Below are 15,502 nucleotides of genomic sequence, written 5' to 3' on the forward strand. Positions count from 1 at the left end.
AGATGAAATAATTAGCATTTAATGAGTGTAAATTCTGATAGTGGGAGCAGAAAGAACACAAGTGCCGGAAGGCTAGAATTCTCCAGAAACCAATTTAGGTAAAGCCATGAGACTCATGATGGCCACATACTATTCTGCAAGGTCATGAAAAAACTTAGATGTTAAGGCAAAATAGCCTGTTTTGATTAATGACAAAGAAAGACTGCATACTAGATTATATATGAGAACCTGTAGGCTCATCTACCTAGAATAGCAGAGAATCGATGAGGAAAACTCAAAAACTAACTAGGATCTAAGATTGCCAACTGGCCCAGATTTTCAGCTCAGGCTTATCCTGTCTTTGTTTTACCCTACTGCTTGTATGTAGTCTTGTTTTTCTGAAGAAAAGCAACAGTGTGTCTAGGGGTGGGTGTCCTCGATGAGAAAGTATGCCCTACAGAAGACACAACCTGAACAGAAGGAGATCTACAATGGCATTGGCACTTGTCTTGCATCGAGAGATTCAATGCTGATGATGCTTGCAATACTGGTGGACTAGAGGATGGCTTCTTAGTTTGTTTACCCGATGCAGGAACCACAACTGGCATCGATTCCGGTACTGTTGGTATCGATGGCATCAATTTGTCACAGGAGGCCATGGCCAGTCCAAAAGCTTTTTCTGCTGAACTCGCCAAGCCATAAGAGAGCATTTTTGCAGTGTATAACAGTGAATGTCTACTCGATGCTCTGGGCCCAGACACTAAGGCCCGGATTCTGCAAAGTGCGTCCCAATTTTAGGCGGCTGTAGGTGTCCATTTGGGAACATCGTCACTCCACAGAGTTTTTTTGGTTTTCTCTGGATTTTCTTCTTTGTGGATATTTTGGGGTCAATTCCTTTTGTTTTTTTGGCTGTAGGTGTCCTACAGCTGTCTAATCAGCCAATCGGGACGTACATTTTTTTTAAATGCTTCCCAGACAGGCTGCCTATATTGAAGGCACCTCCGGGAGCCTAGGGAGGCCTGCAAGACCGCATAAGCTTGCTTAAGGGCCTTAGGCAAATTTAGATGGCCCAACGTGTCTCCCTAGTAGAGCGAGAGACGCTTACAATGTAGGCCAGAAAATGCTGGTCTACATTGTAAGTAGACGCGGTTGCTATACTTATCACGGCAAGGGATCTCCCTGCCGCGATAAGTATAGTGGCCGTCTGTCCCCCCCTCCCCTGATCGCAGGCAGGTGGGTGCCCAACCCCTCCTGTCGGAGGATTCCCCCGACACCCCTGATCGCCAGCAGGAGGATGCCCAACACCTCTTGCCGGAGGATGCCCTCCGAAACCCCCTCCCCCATGGATCCCCGCTCCCTAATCTCCCCCCCACTAACCTCTAATCGTTGGCCGGCCGGGTCTTGCTACTGTCCGACCAGCAGGCCCGCCTCATCAAAATGAGGGAAGCCCGCCCCTTTCCAGCCCATCGCCACCCATCCCCGCTAAGCCTAAGGTCCGATTGGTCCAGGATCCTGGACCAATCAGGCCTTAGGCTTATCGGGTCCGCCCCTCCAGCCCATCCTCGCTAAGCCTAAGGCCTTATTGGACAAGGCCTGAGCCTAGGAGCCTGGGCCAATCAGGCCTTAGGCTTAACGGGGATGGGCCAGAAAGGGGCGGGCCTGCCGGATGGACAGTAGCAAGACCTGGCCGGCCAGCCACAATTAGAGGTTAGTGAGGGTGGAGAGGTTGGGGGGCGGGGGTCCAGGGGGAGGTTGGCATGGAGGGGGGTCTGGAGGGGGGCGTCCTCCAGCAGGAGAGGCTGGGCACCCTCCTGCTGGCGATCGGGGTGTCAGGGGGCTTTCTCCGGCAGGAGAGGTTGGGTACCCTCCTGCCAGGGATACTGTGTGTGTGGGGGGGGACAGGCGGCCGCTATACTTATCGCGGCAGGGAGATCCCTTGCCGCGAATAGTATAGCGGCCGCGCCTACTCTAACCCAATTCTGTAACCAGCTTCTGTAACATGGACATCAGTTAAAGAATCGGGGTTAGTGTAGGCCCGATTCTGTATAGGACACCCCTCCCGGGGGAATCCGGGCCTAAATGCACCAGCTGTGCGGGTCAATGATAGAGATGGGCCATTGGCAACGAGTGCACTTTTTAAAACTGGGAAAAGGCCTCGACATGTGAAGGAAAATCTCAGTGGCTCAATGGTTGCAGCCCGAGAAAAAAACAGTCAGAAAATACTGAGTAAAGAGGGCCCAAATACCCGACTGAGGAAAAGAAAGAAAAAGGACGTTTTTTAAAAAGAAATACTGAAGAAAGTCTAGTTCTTATGTTCTTAGTACTACTAATAGAAAAATAAAGAAAATTGAGTCAAAAGACAAGATGACGTTGGGAAGACAACAGAGTCCAAAACACAACTTCTTCACTTTGCGGAGAAAGTAAAAATGAGGAAACGCGAGCTGATGTCGGGCAGGAAAGTACTCACGCACGAATGGTGCAGGCAGTCTCAAAGCTTCTTAAAGTTTAAAGTGACAGTACACTTTTAGCACTGTGGATAACGTCACCCTCATGTGAAAATATGCTGCCTGCTTGTCCAAGGATAACCCTGTGGAATTACCTACTCATGAAAAATCCAGTCATACTTGGAGATTCAACAATGAGATTTTGGGTGATCCTGCACTGGTGGAAAAAAATTATTTTACTAATGATTTCTTCAACAGAAATATGGCTGATGTTTCTCCTTCTACCATATCGGAGGCCTACAAAATCACTTAATGTGAAATTTATTTATTTTATTTATTTAAAATTATTTATAATCCACCTATCTACAAATCTAGGCGGGGAACAATACACACATACAAAATCAGTCGAAATAATAAACAATAAAATGTAATAAAACCAAATAATAAAATGCAATAAAACCAAAATTAAAAGAACCTGCATATCCATACACAGTCACATAAGCATGGTTTCATGAAAACACATGCAAAATCTAGCAACTGAAAAAACAATGGAGCAGGAAATTGCAAGAAGGGTGCCACCACAACGATAACCAGGTGGGCTAGTCATCAAAACTCCAAGTGAGGAAGGTGGTGACAAAATTGGGAATTTGAAGCTTTGGAGGAAACAATGGAAATGGCACCAAAAAGTGAGGAAAGGGAGAATACCAGAGGGAGGGGAGTGATGGGTAGAACAGAGGTCAAACATTTAGAAGAGAAGGAATTGAAGGTTTGGGGAGAAAAGAGCATGGGACCAACAGTGACTAGGGGCAGCTAACAGGTTAATTCATCACTGGCTTATAGGTCTGAATAAAATTTTGTAGGGAACTGGTTAATATCTTGCAACCTTCAAGAACAGAAAAACAGTAGTTACCTTTAAGATCTGGCCTATTTCGAATGCTCACAGATACAAAAAAGCAGTCCATATCCACGTGCATTATACAGTTCTGGCATCTAGGTGAACTCAAAGCAGACATATTACCTGGATAATACAAATAAAGAAATCATAAATCTTTGTTACATTTTTACTGCTTCTAAGTACTATAAAATAAAAATATTACTGGTAATTGCTTCATTAAAAGAAAATATAGATGTTTCATAATATTCCCTTTACACAAAGTATACTCCAAATTTATGTTCTTTTGCAATAAAAGGACAATATTCAAAGGCATTTCAGATATACACTGTATATATTTATGAGTAGAATTAGGATTTATGAAAGGGTCCATAATATATGAATATACAGTTATGTCCTTTGGCTAATACATGAATAAATGCATGCATGTATCAGAGAGAAGCTCCTGGGGTTGAGTTTTGGGTGGTTGGTGTACTTATAAGCATAATTTTAGATTTCTGAAAAGTTATGTGTGAAAATCTGTGAAAAACTATAGGTTGCTGGGGGTGAGCAACCTTGAAAGAGACCTGGGGGTGATGGTGGACACAACACTGAAAGCATCAGCACAGTGTTCAAGGAAAGCGAACAGAATGTTGGGTATCATCAAAAAGGGTATCACGACCCGGACGAAGGAAGTCATTTTGCCGCTGTATCGGGCAATGGTGCGCCCACATCTGGAGTACTGTGTCCAGTACTGGTCGCCGTACCTCAAAAAGGACATGGCGGTACTCAAGGGAGTCCAGAGAAGTGCAACAAAACTGATAAAGGGTATGGAAAACTTCTCATACGCTGACAGATTGGAAATGCTGGGGCTATTCTCCCTGGAAAAACGGAGACTTAGAGGAGACATGATAGAAACCTTCAAAATCATGAAGGGCATAGAGAAGGTGGACAGGGATAGATTCTTCAGGCTGTGGGGAGCCACAAGTAAAAGGGGGTACTCGGAGAAATTGAAAAAGGACAGGTTTAGAACAAATGCTAGGAAGTTCTTTTTCACTCAGAGGGTGGTACTGCACAAGCTTTTCTGCACTTTATACTTTCTGGAGATGCTTTTAATAATGTTATGGACTAAACACCCCTTACCTTTTGTATTTTCCTTTATTTTTCTACCGAAAATTTAAAGATTGTAAATTTTAACCTTTTTTCCTCCCGACTCATGTTTGTATTATATGTTACCACATTGTTAATCGTTAAGTTTCTTTTTATTACTCTATATTGGATTTTGTACATCGCTTAGTAATTTTAATAGGCGATTAATCAAATACACTAATAAAACTTGAAACTTGAAAACTTGATGGACACATGGAACGCGCTCCCGGAGGCTGTGATAGGCCAGAGCACGCTACAGGGGTTCAAGGAGGATCTGGATAGGTTCCTGAAAGAAAAGGGGATTGAGGGGTACAGATAGAAGTGGAGGTAGGTTACAGAAATAGTCAGAAACCACTTCACAGGTCGTGGACTTGTTGGGCCGCCGCGGGAGCACGATGGACCTCTGGTCTGACCCAGTGAAGGCAACTTCTTATGTTCTTATGCCTCTTATCAAGTCGAATAGCACTAGCCAGTGTAGTAAATGCACTGAAGCTCATAGGAATTGAATGGATTTTGATGCATTGCCACATGACACTCACTACCATGACTTGACAAGAGAGACCTATATTCACAAATAGCATGTATTTTTCAGTCAATTTTCATAGCAAAATGTATCTCTTAGAAAATGGATATACAGTATAGTTGGCGGGTAAACAGAACACACAAACATCATACACACACACACATGGTATATACGGTATTTATTATTTGAAAGTTGTTCCCTAAAAATAACAAATGACAACTAGAATTATATTTAGTTCCTCCTACACAAGAGAAAATAAATTGAATTTTCTAACTGGGAGATAAAAATCAGGATACATGAGATATGAACAGCTCACAAGAGAAATATTCTCTTTCATACGAGTCCAATTAGCACAAGGCCATCAAATATTTCTAACTTTACCTTCCAACTGTAATGAATTGCTTTATTGGATTAGTTTCTATTTGTGGTACAGAAAAACAGATTCTAGTTTAGGCATAGGCAATTCTAGTCCTCGAGAGCCGCAGGCAGGTCAGGTTTTCAGGATATCCACAATGAATATATACGAGATGGATTTGCATGCACTGTCTCCTTGAGATGTAAAACTATCTCATGCATATTTATTGTGGATATCCTGAAAACCTGACCTGCCTATGGCTCTTGAGGACCGGAATTGCCTACCCCTGTTCTAGCTCATAGTCTGTTATCCACTGAAAGGATACATGATAGAGACGTACAAGATTATGAAAGGCATAGAGAGGGTGGAGAGGGACAGGTTCTTCAGCATACTGGGAACTACAAGAACAAGAGGACATCCGGAGAAATTGAAAGGGGACAGGTTTAGAACTAATGTTAGGAAATTCTTCTTCACACAGAGGGTGGTGGATACCTGGAATGCGCTTCCGGAGGGTGTAATAGGTCAGACTACATTATGGGGTTTCAAAGAGGGACTAGATAAATTCATGAAGGATAAGGGGATTGAAGGTTACAGATAAAGGAGAAAGGGTATAGATAAAAAAGAAAAGGGGTTTAAAGGATATAAAGGATTAGGGAAGAACAGGTTCTAGACAAAAGATCACTTTATAGGTCATGGACCTGATGGGCCGTCACGGGAGAGGACCGCTGGGTGCGATGGACCTCTGATCTGACTCAGAGGAGGCAAATTCGTATGTTCTTATGTTCTTACCATCGTACTGAACTATGGATGTCTATGTGTCTTTAGAAAATAGACTCACAAAACCTCCAACAATGGCAGGTAAATGAACTCTAGTAGGAGTTGCTGTAAATTTACCATATATACTCAAATAAAAACTGAAATTTTTTGGGCCAAAAAAGTGGCCCAAAAAGGGGTTTCACTTTATATTCAAGTCAGCACCCACCCATCCCCCTCCTGGACCTGTTGCATGGCTTCCCCAGGCCTCCCATAAGTCCTGGTGGTTCAGCTGTGAGCCAGAATAGGAGGGATCCCTCCTGCCTCTAAAACATCCCACCTCCCTCCTCGCCTCTAAGACCTCTAGAATACCTACCTTGAAAGCCCTGGTAGTCCAGCGGTGAGCTGAGATAGAAGTGATCTTCCTTTGCTCCTGTCCCATGCAAACTGCTATCTAAAATGGAGCGAGGTTTGCCGTAGGAACTCACGGCAGCCATTCTAGATAGCATCTTGTGACAAACTCATTGCCAGCTTTGTCCCTGGGATTAATAAAAGAACACAGGAGAGCTGACCAGGTTAGGAGTAAAAATGTAGAAATTGCTGACTACCCCTCAGACAGTGAGGTAGAGCAGGAAAGGTATGAGCATGATGATATTTTGCAGAAAGTGCCATATCAGTTAAAATATGCCAGAAAGCCTGTTAGGACTTTTACTGAGAAGTGGAAACCTGGCCCTTTGAGATATTCTCAGTATCAGCAGCCTAGGAGAAACCAGATTCCACTTCCTAGGGAATTTCAGCCAAATCCCCCTCCTAGGAGAGAGGGGTGCGACTATGATACATTTAAAAACGGAGCCCTGAATCATAGACAGGGGGAAGCAAGGCAGAGGCACCAGCAGGAGTGCAATCAGGAAGGTGAGGGGAGGAGTTTTTCCCTTCAACCTCACAGCAGCGAGGATGTGGAAATGGCTGAGGATTTACCCAATCTGAGACCAGCTGCTGAGAGCTTGGTAGGAGTAGAGGCTATGGACACTTATGAATTGCCTCAAGGAACAAGCTTTAACCAGGAATGGATGGAGGTTAGTTTATAAATTAAAGGGAAAAGAGCCTATCTTTTTGAATATAAGAACTGTGCTTGCTGGGTCTCTGAAAACAGAGATCAGGTGCCTTTAATTAAGCAGGGAGAACAAGGGCTAGATTCACTAAGCCCATCGATCAAGTTCTGACCACTTAGCAACCCCATTGCGACCCGATTTCCTAACCTCTGTCCCGATCATTCTCTGATCCGCGAATGCAAATGAGGGGGAATGGCATTCAAATATAGGCAGGCAGCAATTCACTAAAAAAAAATTAGGGACACCGACTGGGCTGAACGATCCAAAAATAAGCGACTGCTGAGAACCAATCGCTCAGATCCTTTCCAACTGCCCTGCCTTCTGCTGCCCTGATCTCCTGCTCATCCCCGTAGTGCAAGCCCGTGGTTTTAACCCACAAGTTTAAAGCAGGTTAAAACCACGGGCTTGTGAAGAAGAAAAAAAAAAAACACCCCCCCAAAAAATAAAATTTCCTGCTCTGCCGGGCACGGAGGGTCAGCGCATATTCAGACCATCTACATATGCATCGGTGGTCAGTTGGGGGCGTGCTTCCGATCGCCCTCGTGATGCATTAATCAGCCCCCCGGCCACGGATCGGATCGCTCACGGATCCAATCTGTGGCCTAAGTGAATCTGGGCCAAAGGGCCGGATTCACTAACCTGACCGATCCGGACAGGTCAGACGAATTCACGAAAGTAAAATATGCAGATGGGGGCAATCGGAGGAACACCCCCATCTGCCTGCATGGCTCGCACATGCGCAATCCACACGCATGCACAGACTATCAGAGCTGTTATTTATTTTTTTTTTTTTAGTTGTTTTGAGCCCTGCGAGCCCGTGGTTTTAACCCGCTTTAAACCCGTGAGTTAAAACCACGGGCTCGCAGGGCAGGGAAGGGCAGTGCAGGGCAGCAGGACTTCGGGGCAGAGAGCAGGAGATTCAGAGCAGTGCAGGGCGGCAGGATTTCAGGAAGATTCGGGGCAGAGAGCAGGAGATTCGGAGCAGGGCAGGGCGGCCGGACTTCAGGAAGATTCGGGGCAGAGAGCAGGAGATTCGGAGCAGTGCAGGGCAGCAGGACTTTGGGGCAGAGAGAACAGGAGATGTGCTTGAGTTGGGGCAGAGAACAGGATATGCAGTCGGAAATCATTGAACGACTGGTCCCCAACAGTCGCTTTTGGAGTTGATCAGCCAGCCCAGTCGGATCGGATTGATTGTGTAGTGAATCGCTGCTTTCCCTACTTTTGAATGTCCCTCCCCTCATTTGCATGCACGGATCGGAGGATGGTCAGTAGAGAGGTAAGTGAATCGGGCCAGAGTGGAATTTGGTCGCTAAGGACTCGCAAACTGATCGGTACACAATCGGTTTGCTTTGTGAATCCAGCCCAAAGTCTTTCTGTTTTCCACGTGTTTCTTTTTGCTAAGAAGCTGAGAAATGAGCCTGTGAGGTTACCCTGCAGCATAAGTACTCTGCAGCATACTCTGCAGCATAAGTAATTTGCCTTAAGCACCCTGCTGTGTCTCGTTGTTCAGAAACTTAACTGTTAGTGATAAGCCCTCTCAACAAAGGGCTCTGAACTGAGCAAATGCTGGGAAGACTTGCCAACAAAGTTAACAGTGGCAAGAACTCAAGGCTGGGTTCTGGCTTTCCCCCAGTTCAGGCAACAAAGCAAAGTTAATTTGGTTGTATGACCAGGAAAGCTGGCTACTGGATATAATAAACCAAGCTGGTGACTGAAGCCTTGGCAGTTTGGCTTTATTTTCCTATTTTGCTACTGTGCTTGCCTTCTATGTTTTGTATTTCTCTTTTGGATTTATTTTTCATGGCATTTATGGACTAAGAATATTTATTTGCTATTTATCTGAACCCTGGTGAAGAGGACTGTCTTTAACAATATAAAGTCCAGGGAAGGAGAAATTAGGTTCTTACCTGCTAATTTACTTTCTTTTAGCTTCTCCAGACCAGTAGAGGTTAACTTTACGAATGGGTATATATCTAATCATGACCAGCAGGTGGAGACTGAAAACAAAACTTTGGGACAGTATATCCTAGCCCCTCCTCTCTATTTCCCTCAGTCTGCCGAATAGCCAAGCAGAACCAAGAACTGGAAAACAACAGAGAGAAAAAACAATACTCCGAAAGGAGTAACAAATAACAAAAACCCAAAATGCTGTTGGAAAATGCAGAGGAGAAATTCCCGAAGGAAGAATGTCCCCACAGCTCGCCAGCTAAGCCAGCCGAGCCACAGCCGCTGTTCTTCAATTCTCCCCGGCCCTAGAAAAATACTAGAACCCGCAGCAAAAAACCAAAAACTGCCCGCGCAACAGCCCCAACAACAACAACAACAGACAGGGTGGGGACCTCTACTGGTCTGGAGAAGCTAAAAGAAAGTAAATTAGCAGGTAAGAACCTAATTTCTCCTTCTTTAGCACTCTCCAGACCAGTAGAGGTTAACTTTACGAATGGGACGTACCAAAGCAGTCCCTCTCACGGGCGGGACCCCCGAAGGGCCGATACCAGTACACGCTCACCGAACACCGCGTCCCGACGCGCCTGCACATCAACCCGATAATGACGAACAAAGGAATGCAAGGAGGACCAAACCGCAGCCTTACAAATATCCACAGGAGGCACGAGCGACGACTCAGCCCAAGAAGCCGCCTGACCCCGAGTGGAATGAGCCTTGAGAAACTCCGGAACAGGCTGCTGTTTCAGAAGATAAGCGGAAGCAATCGTCTCCTTGATCCAGCGCGCAATAGTAGCCTTAGAAGCGCCAGCTCCCCGACGAGGACCCGCCAGGAGGACAAAGAGACGATCGGACTTCCGGAATTCCTGGGTCCGCTGCACATAAGAGCGAAGGACCCGACCGACATCCAACTTGCGCAGCTGCCGTTGCTCAGAAGAGCCCTCCCGACCACCCAAGACCGGGAGAACCACCGATTGATTGACATGAAAAGGAGAAACAACCTTAGGCAGAAAGGAAGGAACAGGCCGCAAGACGACCCGCTCCCTAGAAAACTCCAAGAAGGGAGTCCTACAAGAGAAAGCCTGCAGCTCAGAAACACGCCTAGCAGAAGTAATGGCCACCAAAAAGACCGCCTTCAAAGTAAGGTCCTTCAAAGAACAGTCGTCCAACGGCTCGAAAGGCGGACGCACCAATACAGAAAGCACCAGATTAAGATCCCAAGAGGGAACCGAGGGCCGTAGGGGAGGCCTAAGCAACTTGGCCGCCCGCAAAAACCTAATCACATCAGGAAGAGCCGATAAACGCTGACCTGACACCAACCCTCGAAAAGCCGACAGGGCCGCAAGATGAACCCGGAGAGAAGACCAAGCCAGGCCTCTATCCAGACCGTCCTGCAAAAACTCCAGAATGTTAGGCAGAGAAGCGCGAAAAGAGGTCACTCCCCGCGCCCGACACCATTCCTCAAAGAGACGCCAAACCCGCACATAAGCCCGAGAGGTAGAAAGCCTCCGGGACCCCAACAGTGTAGAGATCACCTTGTCTGAATATCCCTTCTTGCTAAGGCGACCCCTTTCAAGAGCCACGCCGTAAGACAGAAGGGAGACGGGTCGAACATGGGAATGGGACCCTGCATCAGCAGGTCGTCCGAGAGAGGCAGAGGAAGAGGATCCGCTACCAGGTGCCTCACCAGATCCGCATACCACGGACGGCGAGGCCAATCCGGCGCCACCAGCACCACCAAACCCGGATGGTAAACAATGCGAAGAAGCACTCTGCCCACCAGCGGCCAAGGAGGGAATACATACAACAGCCCCTCCGTTGGCCACTGCTGGACCAGAGCATCCAGACCCTCGGCCAGACCGTCCCTGCGACGACTGAAGAAGCGGGGCACTTTGGCGTTGCCACCCGTGGCCATCAGGTCCATCAGGGGCTGCCCCCAAGCCTGCACTATCAACTGAAACGCCTCGGCGCCGAGACACCACTCTCCGGGATCTAGGAAGTGACGACTGAGGAAGTCTGCCTGAACATTTTCTACTCCGGCTATGTGAGAGGCCGAGAGGTCCAGCAGATGGGATTCCGCCCAAACCATGAGCAGAGCCGCCTCCTGCGCCACCTGAGTGCTCTTGGTGCCCCCCTGACGATTGACATAAGCCACCGCCGTGGCATTGTCCGACAGCACTCTGACCGACTTGCCCCGCAACAGGGAGTGGAAAGCCAACAGCGCCAGACGGACCGCTCTGGTCTCCAACACGTTGATCGACCAGGCGGCCTCCTCCGCGGACCAGGTGCCCTGGGCTGAGTGACCCAAACACTGAGCCCCCCAACCCAGGAGACTCGCATCCGTCAGGAGCACCGTCCACTGCGGGAGATCCAGACCCACCCCCTGAACTAGGTGAGGGGTCTGGAGCCACCAACGCAGACTGCAGCGCGCCAAGCCTCGCAGGGGAACCGGAACATCCATCCCGTGCCTCTGGGGAAACCACCTCCGGAGCAGAGCATACTGGAGAGGACGCATGTGGGCCCGCGCCCACCTCACCACGTCCAGGGACGCCGCCATCGACCCCAAGACCTGGAGGAAATCTCGCGCCCGAGGACACCGGGACGCCAAAAGCAGGCGAATCTGAGATTGCAATTTGCTCACCCGGCCCTCTGGGAGGAAGACCTTCCCCAAGGAGGTGTCGAACAGCACCCCTAGGTACTCCAGACGCTGAGCCGGGACCAACCGACTCTTGGAAAGGTTGACCACCCAGCCCAGCGACCGGAGAAACTCCACCACCCGAGCAGTAACCCGGGAGCTTTCCTGCAACGACTTTGCCCGAATTAACCAGTCGTCCAGGTAGGGGTGTACCAGGATGCCCTCCGACCGCAAGGCTGCCGCGACGACCACCATCACCTTGGTGAACGTCCGAGGAGCCGTGGCCAGCCCAAAAGGAAGCGCACAGAACTGAAAGTGCCGACCCAAGATCGCAAAGCGCAGGAAACGCTGATGAGAGGCCCGAATGGGAACATGCAAGTAGGCCTCCGTCAGATCGAGAGAAGTGAGAAACTCCCCCGGCTGAACCGCCAGAATGACCGACCGCAGAGTTTCCATACGGAAAGAGGGAATCTTGAGAGCCCTGTTGACCCCTTTCAAATCGAGGATGGGCCGAAAAGTCCCCTCCTTCTTGGGCACCACAAAGTAAATGGAGTACCTGCCCGTGCCCCACTCCGGAGGGGGCACCAGAACAACTGCCCTGAGATCTAGCAAGCGCTGAAGGGTCTGGCGAAAAGCCTGCGTCTTCCCCGGAGTCTGACATGGAGAAGCGAGGAAAAAATCCGGTAGAGAGCGGGCGAACTCCAGGGCATAACCGTCCCGCACCACCTCCAGGACCCACTGATCGGACGTGATCTCGGCCCATTTGGGGAAAAATTCGCGCAGCCGGGCCCCCACCGGAACCAAAGGGGGCGCCGGCAAGGCGTCATTGTGCAGGACGGGAAGCGGGGGAACCGGCGGAGGGATTCCCTGCCCCCCGACGGGCCCCCCGAAAGGGCTGCATACGCTGGAAGAACCGACCCCGGGAAAATCCCGGAGACTGGAAAGAAGCAGCCCCACGCCCAGGGCGATACTTGCGAAAATCCCGCAAACGCCCCCGGGCCGCACCCCCCCGAGACGCCGGGCGGGCACGGTCCTCCGGCAGACGGGGAACTTTCGAGTCCGACAGAGTCTGAATCAACTTATCCAAATCCTCTCCAAACAAAAACGACCCCCGAAAGGGAAATTTAGTAAGCTTAGCTTTGGACGCAGCATCCGCCGCCCAAGCGCGCAGCCACAACACACGCCTTGCGGCCACGCCAAAAGCCATAGACTTAGCCGAGATCCGCACCAAGTCATAGAGAGCATCCGAGAGGAATGAGGCCGCCATCTCAATCTTCGCAACCTCCTGATCCACCAGAGACCAGTCGTCAGACTCTCGATCCAAGACCCGCTCCGCCCACCGAAACACGGCGCGAGCGACCAGTCCCCCACAAATAGCCGCCTGGACCCCAAAGCCAGAGACCTGAAAATTTTGCTTAAGGAGGCCCTCCAATTTGCGCTCCTCAGGATCTCGCAAGGCAGAACCGCCCTCAACAGGCACGGTATGCCGCTTGGAAATTGCCGAGACCACCGCATCCACGACCGGCGAAGCTAACGTAGCCCGATCCCCTTCAGGAATGGGATACAGGCGAGCCATGCTGCGCGCCAGCCGAAACGGCGTCTCCGGCGTTTTCCACTGCTCCAGGATAATATCCCGAATATCCTGATGCATAGGAAAAGAGCGGGAAACGGTACGGATCCCCCGCAACAGGGGGTCCCCCACACGCGGAGTCTCCGGCGGCGCGTCCTCAAAACGCAAGACCGAAGAAACCTGCTGAATAAGGTCAGGCAACTCATCTTTCTGAAAAAGACGCACCACAGACGCCTCGTCACTGGAGAACGGGAAATCCGACAACCCGCCGCCAGCTTCCGTCCCCTCCAGAGAGTCCTGGAATTCCTCAGAAGGGTCCAGGTCCTCCTCCAGACCGACCCGTTCCTCCGACCACAAATTCTCGTCCCACGACACCCGCGGACGCTTGGACAAGGGAGGCGGCGGAGGGGACGTCACGCCAGACGAAAGAGGCAAAGCCGCAGGAAGCGCGGAGGAAAAACCACCCCCCGAGACCCCCTGGGCGCAACCGGGACCCCCAGCCGCCTGAAAATAGGCTCTGCATAAAGAAAAGAAAAATTCAGGAGAAAACCCCCCCGAGGGTCCCAGGGGACTCCCTGCCACAGCAGGGGACCCAGCAGAACCTTGCCCCTGCATAGTCAAAACAGGGGGAAGGTCACCTGAGGTGGAAGACAAAATGGAGGGGCCAGACAGAGAAGATGGCGTCTTTCCCGCCAAAACAGCTCCCTCCACAGCCTGCAGCGGCTGAGAGACCTGAAAAGTCTCAGCCGCTAAAACAGGCAAGCCGGCATCAGCTGTCAAAATATCAGCTGAGAGGGAATCCTCAAAAACCCGACCGTCGGCGGCTCGGGGAATCCCTCCGTGGGCGGACGGAGAAGACCGGGCTTCTCCTCCGTTCCCTGCCGACTCGCGAGGCACCATCGGCGGGGAGCTCTGGGCGCCTGCAGCCGCTGCCGACGGAGCTCCTCCACCGCACCGGCCTGAACACCGCTTGCACAGGCCGGCCGCGAGTGCCTCGCGTCTGGAGCACAATGAGCACTTTTTCCCTTTAGAAGTGCTCATTGCTCCATACGCGACCTAGCTGTAAAAAAGTGCCGGTTAGTTGAAAAAATACAGTAAAATACAGTTTTCTTAAAGGGATACAACCCTCCAGACCAGCACTACCTCAGGATTTTTTTTTTTTTTTTTTTTTTTTTACAGAACAGACTCCACAGGCTCTCAAAGCAATAGTCTTGCTTGATTTAGGGGGCAAGGCTTATTGCTTAGGCTTCTCTAAAAAAATGTGGGGAGGTGGAGGAAGTGGGGGGAGGGACCCCGCTCGTGACCCGCCGGGTTTGACACCCCCGAGGTCGGACGAACCCCCAAACAGAGTCCGTCCAAGCTCCGTCCGGCTAAAAACAGGGACAATAAACCCCTTAAACAAATTCCAACAGCCCTACCAAGGGAGATGGGTACAGATCACTCAACACCTGCTGGAGACTGAAAGAAGACTGAGGGAAATAGAGAGGAGGGGCTAGGATATACTGTCCCAAAGTTTTGTTTTCAGTCTCCACCTGCTGGTCATGATTAGATATATACCCATTCGTAAAGTTAACCTCTACTGGTCTGGAGAGTGCTAAAGAAATTATAGTGAAAGCCATACCTGAACTTTGACTATCACTGATGGTGGATCAATATTTTCTAGTTCCACTTGCTGTTCTCATTCAAATGTCTTTATGTCAAATGTCTTTTGAATGAGAACAGTAAGTGGAACAAGAAAATATTGATCTACCATCAATGATAGTCAATTGAATGCGCTCATTATGAAAAAGAACTGAAACCAATAGATACTGTATTGAAATTTATTATTACATACCTGAACTTTGGACATTGCTGACAAATGTTTTGAACTATTTTATTTCTGTTTCATCTTGGTTTATGAGCTGCATAACTGAGGCTGGCTGTGCTCAGCTGAAATAGCCTGAAACACCAAATAAAGCCCAAGTTTTTGGATTCAACATTACCTTGTCTAAGTCTCCCATTCTTTTGTGATTTCCACTACTCAAGTGTGGCCTGGGCAGACTAGGCAAGTGCCTAGTCTTGTCTTACCTGCAGGGCCTTTCTCTTTCCCGGGGAACCTACACCAATAGGTCAGAAGAATCACTGTTAGGACTGCCTGCAGACCTAAGCAGGGGCCTAGCAGGGTATC

The 15,502-nt window shown here is 49.3% G+C and overlaps 1 protein-coding gene across 4 annotated transcripts in view; it reads right to left on the bottom strand.

Annotated features, from left to right (window-relative positions):
* The window catches only part of REV1 (REV1 DNA directed polymerase), a 401,814-nt gene that overhangs the window by 216,989 nt on the left and 169,323 nt on the right, over positions 1–15,502 (bottom strand). For all 4 annotated transcript variants that reach the window (XM_033948190.1, XM_033948189.1, XM_033948188.1 and 1 more), the window contains one exon: positions 3,334–3,441. In XM_033948190.1, coding sequence (XP_033804081.1) covers positions 3,334–3,441 — 108 coding nt within the window. The remainder of the gene's footprint in view (positions 1–3,333; positions 3,442–15,502) is intronic.

Source organism: Geotrypetes seraphini, chromosome 6 (genome assembly GCF_902459505.1).
Source record: "Geotrypetes seraphini chromosome 6, aGeoSer1.1, whole genome shotgun sequence".
Taxonomy (NCBI): Eukaryota; Metazoa; Chordata; class Amphibia; order Gymnophiona; family Dermophiidae; genus Geotrypetes; species Geotrypetes seraphini.